We start from the raw sequence: 10931 nt of genomic DNA on the forward strand, positions 1-10931 counted from the left end.
ACAGCGGGGAGCATTAGCACGGGACAGCGGAGTGCATTAGCACGGGACAGCGGAGAGCATTAGCACGGGACGGCGGAGAGCATTAGCACGGGACAGCGGGGAGCATTAGCACGGGACAGCGGAGTGCATTAGCACGGGACAGCGGAGAGCATTAGCACGGGACAGCGGAGAGCATTAGCACGGGACAGCGGGGAGCATTAGCACGGGACAGCGGAGAGCATTAGCACGGGACAGCGGAGAGCATTAGCACGGGACAGCGGAGTGCATTAGCACGGGACGGCGGAGAGCATTAGCACGGGACGGCGGAGTGCATTAGCACGGGACAGCGCCGCGCCGCCTCCCCCCGGCCTGCGCACAGCGCCGGGAGGAACTGGGTGCGGGCGGAACCTCCTGCGCGGGAGGCGCCGCGGCGGGGCCTGTTTGGGCGGCGGACCGCCGTGCCACGTCCGAGCCGCTCGGCCGCCTGCAGCTCGATCGCTGTCCGCCGCTCCACGGCCCGCAGCCGCCGCCATGGTAGGCCCGCTGTGGTAGGGGAGGGCAGGCGGGGCCGAGCGCGGGCCCAGCTCCGCGGGGCGGGGAGGTCTCTCGGGGTAGAGCGGCGGGCGGCGAAGAAGGTGGCGGTGCCGGCACCGCGGCCTGCGGGACCGGGAGAGGCGCTCCGCTCGCCGGAACGGCCGTGTGCTCGCAGCCGAGCGCTGGCTCCCGGCCCGCGTGTGGTGCGCTGCTCCCTGACCACCCCCCTCCCTCCGCAGGTTTCCGTCATAAACACCGTGGACACCTCTCACGAGGATATGATAGTAAGTGCGCGGTACTGCTGCCTTCAGCCTCGGGAAACGCGGCTCGGCGCTGAGCGGGTGCTGTGCCCAGCTGTACCGACTGCCGCGTGGTACGGTAGTATGGCGGTCAGAGGGCACAACGCGTGTATCTAAACGGAAAGGTTGTGTGGGACGTGAGATACCAAATCCGGACTGCAGTTCTGATAGTGCTGTTTCGTAATCGGGAGTGGGCAAATGGAAAGGAGGAAAAGTTTAACGCTCACAGTTTCCGTGCCTGGGCTTGTTTGTATGGAACAAAGTATATGTGTGTACTGAATGGCGTCGAGTTTGCGTGGACAGCACTGTTTTCCTTGATGTTGGTGTTTCTGGGAGCAGCTGTGCAAGCATGCATAGGAGGAAGGATTTCAGAGCAGTTTATGAAAGCAAAGAGTGCTGTTAAATGCTGATGTTGGAAGCTAAATAAAATATGTTAGTGCAATTACACTGAATGTACACAGTAAGTACATAACTTGGTCAAGGCTTTACACTTGGTGGCACCAAGGTCCTTTCCTCTCCTGAGAGTGCTGTGCATCCCCCCTCTGAAACCTGCATGCTGCACACATAACAGTCAGAGAAAATGGCAGGTGGGGAAATGAATGACGTGTGTGGTTTGTCTGGATTATTTAAAGACTGTTCCCCTTGCCCTGTCCTGCTGGCACTCAGCGATCTGTTCGCACTTCTTAGAGCTACTTCTGAAATGTAATGATGTTTATTAAGAAAGCAGAACTCATATGGGCCAACAACACCTTCTGTGTTGCCTTGCAGCATGATGCGCAGATGGATTACTATGGCACTCGGCTGGCGACCTGTTCTTCAGACAGATCTGTGAAAATCTTCGATGTTCGGAACGGAGGGCAAATCCTCATTGCAGACCTAAGAGGGTAAATTGTCTGAAAAGATGATGTTCTTTGCAAGTCTTTAATTTTTTGTTGTTTAGCCTTGCGGTGACGTAGGATACGTGGTAAATTCTCTGGGGTGGTTCTTTGTGGCAGGTTGTTCTAAATAATTCTATAGAACTGAACTCACAATCGTAATACAAGGATAAACATTTGGAGTTGTGTTCAATGGTAATGGCTTTATCTGGCAGTCGTGCCCTATTTTTCATCTTGGTTTTACTCGTGTTCTTCATACCATCATATTAGTGATGTACAGAACAATGGTTTGTGATGTGATGGCTTAAACAGCCACAACCAGAATGATTTTCCAGATAATGTTGTTTCTTGCAGGCATGAAGGTCCAGTATGGCAAGTTGCCTGGGCTCATCCTATGTATGGAAACATCTTGGCTTCCTGCTCCTATGACAGGAAGGTTATTATCTGGAAGGAAGAAAATGGCACTTGGGAAAAGACCTATGAGTACACAGGACACGATTCCTCAGGTTTGTGGTGTGTGGAACTGGGACTGCAATGGGGTTTGGACTGGAATAAATCTGTCATTGTTAAGGAAGAAATCTTCCATCAGATTGTGATAAGTTAATGGAAAGAAGACAGTAAGTCTGTTCTGCGCAGGGAGGACATCTGCAGAACAGCATACTGCTGGATAACCAGCTGTCTTGGTACATACAGCATTTTCACAGGACAAGTAAATCAGCTTTGGATAAATAAGGTCATAGGATACTGAAGTCTTGAAATAGTGTTGTATGTATCCACTAAGGAGGAAAGGAAAAAGTGGAATTTTAGTATGCTGTGTTTTGTTTTCCAGTTGAAACTGTTTTGTTGAGATTATCAGTTCTCCTATAAGCAAAGCTGAAATATTTCTGAAGTGTTCAGCATGCCAAAGCCCATAGAAAGAAGTGCTGCTTTGCTGTTCAGTATTGTTCTTTATTCTCAAAGGAATCAACTAGAATATACTCTTGGCTCATGATCCTAAGACTAAGCCAGGGCTAAAAATGAGTGTATAATGGATGCATACCTTTGTTTTGCTACTGATCTAGACTTTAAATGCTGTTCCAGCTTGTCAGCCTTTGTTCTAGAATCACTGATACCTCTCAGCTGTTGCACAGGACAGTCAAGAGGATTTTATCTCACTGAAAGTGCTGTTCTGGTGGTCTGCTGAAACTAGAGGCTGTTTTCCATCATACAATAAACTGTGGTAATTGTCTGCTGAAATTCAGGAATGCAAAGACTCTTCTTAGCTTGCAAAGCCGCTCACTTTTAGTGACCATTCACTAGTACTAGTCAGTTTTAGTTAGCACTGTGTTGTAACCCAGTCTGTCTCATCCCTCACAGTGAATTCTGTCTGCTGGGCACCACATGACTATGGACTGATACTGGCCTGTGGGAGCTCTGATGGTGCGATTTCATTACTGAGCTACACTGGTGATGGGCAGTGGGAGGTCAAAAAGATCAGCAATGCACACACTGTAAGTTGGAGCCATGGATGAGGATTGAGTTGATGCTTAAAGGAGTGCACAGACTAAATAAATACTGAAATACAATTAAATATTGTGAATTGTTCTCCAAAACAAAAAAATAACTTGTTTTAAATAAATCTAAAGTAGGAAAGTATATTTTATAGTAAGTGAAATGAAGTAGAAAATAAGATGTGAAAGCCATTAAACAGCACTAATAATACATCCGAGCATGACTGTTAAACACAGTGCTGGAAGTGACATAGTGGGAAATGGCTTTGATACTCAGAATACCTCCTACAACCTGGCTGTGAGTAAACTTCAACTAGAAGCTGGAAAAACTGCAGGGAAAAACTTGTGGTTTTCCCACAGCAATGGGACTTGCTTAAACAAAACTTGACAACCATCTAAGCAGTTAATGATGGTGGCTTGTGTTAAAAGAAAATGGAGCTGTGGGCACACAGATTCTTTCTGCATTCCTCGCTCTTAGCAATGGCATACATCTTGCACCTCTGCTTTTTTTTTATTTGTCTCCACTGTATACATTTCCAAGATGATATTTGCCTATAAGACAGTTACTTAGCTACATAAACACTTCCTGAATAAATGTCCAGTCGAGAATAGAACAACGTTTGGAGTTCTTATCCATCCAGCATAGATGTCCTTTGCTCCCTCCACAGCTTTTAGTAATGACCTTATTTTTTCCTTGTATAGATCGGATGTAATGCAGTTAGCTGGGCTCCTGCTGTTGTACCAGGCAGCCTTATAGAGCAACCGTCTGGTCAGAAACCAAACTATATCAAAAGATTTGCATCTGGTGGTTGTGACAACCTTGTCAAGATCTGGAAGTAAGTGCTCTCTTACCAGGCTTAAGAACTTCATTCTTAATGGTTTCTTAATGTCCCTATTAGCACCTTGAATTATACTTCAGGCATCTATATGCTTTCACCTTTAACTATTACTATTTTAGTAAAGCACTTTAAAAATAGAAACAACTTAGTATCTTAGAAACTCATAGCAATTCATGTGAGATCTGCTTAATCGTATCTTGAAAAGTGGCTGTTTGTCCAAATAACAAATGTAATCAATAGCAGGTCTCCATACAGTAACTGAAGACCAAATGTGTTTCCCCTGTGTTTCATTCTGTTCTCTCAAAGAGCTTTTGGAGGAGAGTAGGGAACATTTGTGCTTTGTGCTGTCTGGATAAAACCAGAAGGGTGGAAGCAATAAAGAGTCTCCCAGAACAGTAGGTGCAAAGGACGGCACTGCTGCCATCCTTCCAATTGTGTAAATATGTTTTCAGAGAAGAAGATGGTCAGTGGAAAGAAGAGCAGAAGCTGGAGGCACACAGTGACTGGGTTCGAGATGTAGCCTGGGCTCCATCCATAGGCTTGCCAACAAGTACTATTGCTAGCTGTTCACAGGTGAGACTTACATAGGGCTGAGCTGTCCTATGCCTTGCTTTTGGCTGTAGTAAGGAAAAAGACCGTCATGTACAGTGAATATGCAAATAGACACATTTAGAGTTCATACCTGTGTAAGTGCAGTCATCATTGAAAATGCAGACAAGCTTGGTTTTTGTATTACTAACTCATGATTAGGCAACTCTGTTTGTTCTTATAGGATGGCAGAGTGTTTATCTGGACGTGTGATGATGCCTCTGGAAACTCATGGTCACCAAAATTGCTGCACAAGTTCAATGATGTTGTTTGGCATGTGAGTTGGTCCATTACTGCAAATATACTTGCAGTGTCTGGAGGAGACAATAAAGTGAGTACTGCAGCCTCAGTTTGCTCTTGCATGTCATATTTTCACTTTTCTTGTTTTAAGACTTTTAAAGACTTCCCTTTGATACAGTAGTGTTTTTTTTTGTGGTTTGTTTATTTATTTACCTAAAGGGGAGGAAGACTCTAACCTCTGGCAAACTACATGCATTGTATTCATAGTCCTGATTGGAAATGTAGGCTTAATTTTATTTTGTAGAGATACTATCATCAGAATTAATTCTCACTACCTTTATTGCTGGATAATGATTTAGCAAACAGCAATAAATAATTTGATGCTTAAAAGAACTCTGACACACTGCTATATTTATAGACCATGACCATCTTAGTGATGCAATCATTACAAAGAAAATGAGCAACTGAGAATGCGTAAGGCTTAACACCTTTTCCTGCTCTGTTTTTGAGGTCACACTGTGGAAGGAATCAGTAGATGGGCTGTGGGCATGCATCAGCGATGTCAACAAGGGCCAAGGAGGAGTGTCTGCCATTACAGAAGGGCAGCAGAATGAGCAGTGATGGGGACTGACCAGTCCAACTGCTGGAAGTGGTGGCTATACCTGATTTGCAATGTTTCTTGAATCGAATGAGAACTGGCTTTATCCAAGCTGGACGTGAACATGGGAAATAATTAGCCAATTCTACGAGCAATCTTAAACAATAGTGGGGGGCTACAATGTGTAGAAAATCAGCCTTACTTGACATTCCCTTAAATTAAAGATGAAGAGAGGAGCAAAGTATTGTGCCTTGTGCTACTCCCTGATACTGTAAAAACTGTAACCTGCCTTCTAGTTTATGAGTTAGATTTAATTGGATACACTTCAAGCACTTGAGCAGGTACAGGAGGAGGCAGGCAATGAAAGTGCTCATGTGTGAACCCATCAAAGAGGAAAATACTCTGCCACTCAAAGGCCAAAACTATTTCAAGTGATGGAGCAGGCTGGTGGAGTTAGCAGCAGCCAGCGTTCTGGTAGTACTGAAATGGTGTGTGGGTTTCCCTGAAAGTAATATGCACAGATACGTGAAAATCTCCATGTGTTCCCAAAGACAAAAAAAGAGTAGCAGAATGCATATCTATTTTGCTTTACACTAATCTCAAACTTGTTTATTTAAAGAACATCAACAAATGAAAATACAATTTGAAGACTTTTTTTTTTTTTTTTTAGCCACAATTCTATACTGTACCTCAGGTTTTTGTTTAGACAATAAAGACTTATTGGTTAAAGCCTGGTATGCTGTATTTGGAAATCTTTCACAGGGGGCCTTATTGGGATTTTCTGTAGTCTACCTTGACAGATGCCTTAATGTGGCTCTCATGTATGGTATTTAGCTTTGTAAGGGCTAATAAATGCCAAGTCTAGCCAGAATCCACAGTATACCCTGACAATGCAAGGGGCTTCTGTTAGGACCCAGAAGCTCTCCAGTGGTCATTATTATTATCCATTGCCTACTTTCTTTGTGCTCCTTGATGTTCTCTACCAGCAGGCTCTCAGACAAAAGTCATGATGGAGATCTAACTCAACCAGAACTTCTTAACATAGCTTTGTTGCAGAGGGCATTTGTTCTCAGCTGCCCTACGGTCCTCAATCCACTGAAGGTTTGTGAGCTGTAGCACAGAAGAAATCCCACAGATCAGCCACATCATTCAAGTCTAGCTAGAACACAAGCAACAAGTGTAAATTTGTCATCCCTTACTGTATGTTCCTACTTCATTCCTATTGTTCCTCAGGTTTGAAGAAAATCCTCACAGGATGTTTTCTAGAGCCCCAGACATCGCTACAACTATTCACTGACATCTTCAAGGTGCATTATTTCCTTTTCAAAGTAACAGAACTGTTTCTAGGTAACATCTTTGTTTTCAGTCCTTCAGCAAAGAACAAAATTTGATAGAACAGAACCCGGGAGAGAATGCAGACAAGAGGAAGCACACTTAAGGGCAAACATGAGACATGGCTGTTACTGTAGGCCAGGAATATGGTTCCACTTCTTTTCATTTACACCACACCAGATAACAGTGAAAGAGCTCGGGACTTTCCAAAATATAGCCATTACAGGCACTAGTTCTTAGAAGGAATGATGTTAACACCACAGCAGAAAAATAAAACAAGAAACACACAATTCCCTGCACAACTTCATTATACATAGACAGGAACTCAGCAACAGATGTATGCAGTTTTCATGTTCTTGTCAACTCTTATCTTACAAGCACACCATGTTTCCAAGGAATCTAAACACACGTCAGACTGCATTTCCAGAAACAGCACAGAACAAATACCCCACTCTCTATATAGGGTGCTTCAGAAAGCAGCAGTTTGGTGAAGTGGCAAAGGTAACCTGGTGGAGTTTCAGAGCCCTTCCAAGCTTTCGCCAATTTTCCTCTGCAGTTCCTCTCTGCTAATCAGTCTGCTCCAGTCATTACATCTCAGTTATAGAAGAAAACACAGTAAGTAAGAATATCTTTTGACAGGATATATTGCCTTTTTGCATGAGACAATTGTGCTTTCTGTCTGTATCTGTTTTTAGAAACAATTGCACATCATTCAGATCAGGTAAAACATTTTCACTGGCTTAGGATTCAACCAAATACAGAGATAGAAAACATGTTTAATTTTTAACCTATGTTTTCAGTTTGAAGCACCACCTAACGAAGACAATCATGTTTCTCAGAGTTACTCTGCTAGGAATTCTCCTTCTCAGCATCCTCGAGACAGAAACTGCACTGGCTGGCTCTAGTTTTTTAAGCCCTGCATATAAAAACATACAGGTAAAAATTCAGAATAATTCTTTTTTGAAATTGTCTTCCTCTATAATCCCTTGTAGCCAAATTCTTTACAGTGCTCAGAGGTTTGAAGAAAATATTTCTGGAAGAGGTAGGAGGAATTCCAGAGAATTACTGTAACAAACCATTCACATGAGAAAACATAACTACTAAGCAAGCCAACCAACTGAACAAAAAACCCTGAACAGATGTAAAGCAGCTGTTTAAATAAGTTGTTAACATGCACTTTGAAAATGAATTGGAAGGTGGCTGTTCCATAAGGAACCCTTAAACAAACTGCTGATAAAGCAAATGCATAATAGTAGTGCAGTTATTTTATACCCACACCTCCGCATAACTTTAAAAGAAGCCATTGATAGCTTTAACTAATCATAACTTCAGAAGAAGCAGCGATGGTTCTAACTAATTTACTACATCTGCATTAATTATGAGTTCTATTTTCCCTGTTACAGACCGCTTTGATTACAGGAATTTTATACAGATGCTATTTTGCTTGCTTTCTAGCAACAAAAAGATACAAGAAAAGCAACAGCAAGATTACATCGCCGAGGCACAGAAAGCTTTTGGGATACAGATGAATCAGAGGAAGAAGACAACGATAACAGTGTTGATATCAAGGTGTGTATTTTTCACTCCTGCTCACATACAAGTTCAAATTATTTTGTTGGAGTGGGAATACAATTTCTGCCACAGGAGGTGTACCAAGTCATCTAACCTGAAGGGCATGTAGAAAAAGACACATGAAAACTGCCAGTGTTGATAGCATGAAGTAACTTAAAAGTATGTGCACAAAGGCAGATCATGATTCTCCCCAGGGAGATGGTTAAGAGCCGTTTGGATGTGGTGCTCAGAGATATGATTTAGCAGAGTGTTATTAGAGTTAGGGTATTATGGTTAGGCTGTGGTAGGACTTGATGATCTTCGAGGTCTTTTCCAACCTGGGTAATTCTATGATTCTATGATCTCCTGTTAAGGATTCACTTACATTTCGGAACTAACATCTAATAATACAAGTTTCTTGTAGTTCTCTCTCCTCCAGTTTGGTCCTCTCATGCAGTTTGGTGCAGTAGCCATGTGTTATGTTTATTAGATGGTCGTGCCATGTCTCAGCACTATTAAACAAATGGATAACATTTTTCTACTTCTTGCTTATTGTCACACCTACGAACAAAATTAACCTCTAGTGCCTTGTCCAAAAATCATCTGTTAAACTGCTTTAATGTTTTTACAGTTTAATGTTCCTTTTGAAATTGGTTTCAAGATAACAGAAACGGAGTATCAAGAATATGGACAAGCCCTGGAAAAGATGCTACAGGACATTCTCAAGGAGAATGCTAAAGGTATTTTCAAACAAGTCATAAAAGCAGAAACTTGAAACAAAAAACAAAAAACACCCCATGGAATGCTGTCAGCCCATTTGTCAAGTGAATCAATCAGAACAGCATTTCAAAAATGACTGGGCCTAAATAACTAAGCTGCCACTAAGAGAGCAACTGAAATATCTGATGTTCAGGAAACACTAGCTTAACTTCAGAGAATCACAGAAGAGTAAACAAGATCGTTCTAGATGACTCACAAATGAAGTTCTAAGTAGTAACTCCCACTACAAACTGTTGTTTCTTTTTTGTTGTGTTTTTACTTTTACAGACCTCCACTTTTATTTACACTCAACTATATTAAGCTGTCCTTTCCAAATCTTTAAGGGTTTTGTCAGGCTTCAACAGTGCCAGGCATTCCAGTCACCTCAGGCTTCTTCTTTCACCCAGCTTTCCAGGATCTCAAGAATTGCCCCAAGCTCTTCTCTCTACAATCTAAATTCCTTTTGTAAGGCTGTTTCTATGGCCATTACACAAATAAGACAGTTTTATGCATGCATTCCCCAGCAGAATACAACCATGTGAAAGCTTTATCTACCTTGATTTGGGTGCTTGAGGCACTTACGGAGAGACTGGCAAAATGGGATTTTCAGAAAAAAATATGAAGTTTTTGAAAATAACCTGCCTATCTTTTGCCTTTTTAGAAACTCAGACAAAAAACTGAAGCAAGCTGAAGGACAACCACAGTACTAGATGGTCTGATTTAAGTTTTACTTTAAAATGAAACTATGACTGAGTCTACATCTCTAAGAAGAAGGGAGGATGTGAACTTGAGTAGTTTGCTCTAAGAAAAAGACAAGAATCTGCAAGCAAAACTTCAAACGGCAATGTGAATTGCAGGCTGATGCGTAGGCTTATCTTATTTCCTTCCTTATTATCTACTGTGTTTATTGTGAATGATGTATTTGAAAGCTGTGTGAACCCTTTCTGAAACTGATGGAAACTTCATCTTACACTTCTACAGACAGAGAATAAAGCTTATGCTGAAACTGCAACCATTTCTTATTTTTAAGAGTATCTCAAACTCGATGGCTCGCATATTGAACAGTGCAAACTAGATGCACATGGAATCAACTTTCAGTCACCACATTTGTTTAATTCTCAAGGGATGTGTTAGCATGGCTATTACCAAGGAAACCACCCAATATCTCTTCCAGTTAACTTACTTGGATTCAGAATCATACCCATCCTAATGCTAGATATCAGAAAAACAAGGTATATTTTCGTGCTACAAGTGCAAACACCACTGTGCTCCACTGTGGCACACGTTCTTTCCTGTGGATAAGCAATTACGCACTTCCACATGCCCATGTAGAAATGTGTGAATCCATGAAGATTTTCTGGTCAGTGCCTGAAGATGTTTTATAAAGTACCCTGGGACAGGCTAATGTGATAAAGACAACCACAAGGCTCGGTTCTTAGACACATTCTCTTTTTCTGATACAGAATTTATCACCCAGGTGAACTGACTCCTTTGATATCACAGCAGTACCCTGTATTATACCACCAGAAGTCAAACAAGATGTACAGGCAAAGGGGGATATTAATTAAAAGTGCGTAAGTATTTCCAAGACAACTAGAAAACAAATATACTTAGAATCCTTAGCACCGATTCAAATAGTCATAACATTTTGGTATCAGAAAAAGAAGAAATAGTGTAATGTTTTTTCTGCCCATTATATAACAAATCCCCAGGTACAGATCTTACCAGTGTTTGCTGAACAGCTCCATAAGTCATGCACGAGTGCACAGCTAGTCCTGTTTGAGAGTGCCGACATGGACTCCTCAGCTATATAACCTGCAGAAGTGTTAGGAAAGGGAAGAGTCAGA

The 10931-nt window shown here is 42.2% G+C and overlaps 2 protein-coding genes across 3 annotated transcripts; both read left to right on the top strand.

The window, feature by feature from the left end:
- Positions 1-279: 279 nt before the first annotated feature.
- Positions 280-6177, top strand: SEC13 (SEC13 homolog, nuclear pore and COPII coat complex component). The gene is made up of 9 exons (XM_072347413.1): positions 280-513; positions 753-797; positions 1581-1696; positions 2042-2193; positions 3044-3177; positions 3880-4013; positions 4469-4589; positions 4789-4935; positions 5355-6177. Exons 1-9 carry the CDS (start codon positions 511-513, stop codon positions 5463-5465), a joined length of 963 nt encoding a protein of 320 aa, XP_072203514.1. The 5' UTR covers positions 280-510; the 3' UTR covers positions 5466-6177.
- A 1152-nt stretch (positions 6178-7329) lies between these two features.
- Positions 7330-9765, top strand: GHRL (ghrelin and obestatin prepropeptide). Of its 2 annotated transcripts, XM_072347415.1 has the most exons (5): positions 7330-7389; positions 7575-7710; positions 8230-8343; positions 8957-9065; positions 9746-9765. In XM_072347415.1, exons 2-5 carry the CDS (start codon positions 7603-7605, stop codon positions 9763-9765), a joined length of 351 nt encoding a protein of 116 aa, XP_072203516.1. In that variant the 5' UTR covers positions 7330-7389; positions 7575-7602. The 2 variants fall into 2 exon arrangements, with proteins under 2 accessions (XP_072203516.1, XP_072203517.1); XM_072347416.1 differs by lacking the exon at positions 7330-7389 and having other exon boundaries at positions 7533-7710.
- The last annotated feature ends 1166 nt before the right edge of the window (positions 9766-10931 follow it).

This window comes from Excalfactoria chinensis, chromosome 12 (assembly GCF_039878825.1).
Source record: "Excalfactoria chinensis isolate bCotChi1 chromosome 12, bCotChi1.hap2, whole genome shotgun sequence".
Classification (NCBI taxonomy): Eukaryota; Metazoa; Chordata; class Aves; order Galliformes; family Phasianidae; genus Excalfactoria; species Excalfactoria chinensis.

Bases quoted from the DNA above. Each gene is read 5' to 3' on its own strand.
- GHRL (XM_072347415.1), top strand. From the start codon at position 7,603: ATGTTTCTCAGAGTTACTCTGCTAGGAATTCTCCTTCTCAGCATCCTC. The intron at 7,711-8,229 runs GTAAAAATTCAG...CTTGCTTTCTAG, and splicing joins CTGCATATAAAAACATACAG to CAACAAAAAGATACAAGAAA. The intron at 9,066-9,745 runs GTATTTTCAAAC...TTGCCTTTTTAG, and splicing joins TCTCAAGGAGAATGCTAAAG to AAACTCAGACAAAAAACTGA.
- SEC13 (XM_072347413.1), top strand. The intron at 1,697-2,041 runs GTAAATTGTCTG...TGTTTCTTGCAG, and splicing joins CTCATTGCAGACCTAAGAGG to GCATGAAGGTCCAGTATGGC. The intron at 2,194-3,043 runs GTTTGTGGTGTG...CATCCCTCACAG, and splicing joins CACAGGACACGATTCCTCAG to TGAATTCTGTCTGCTGGGCA.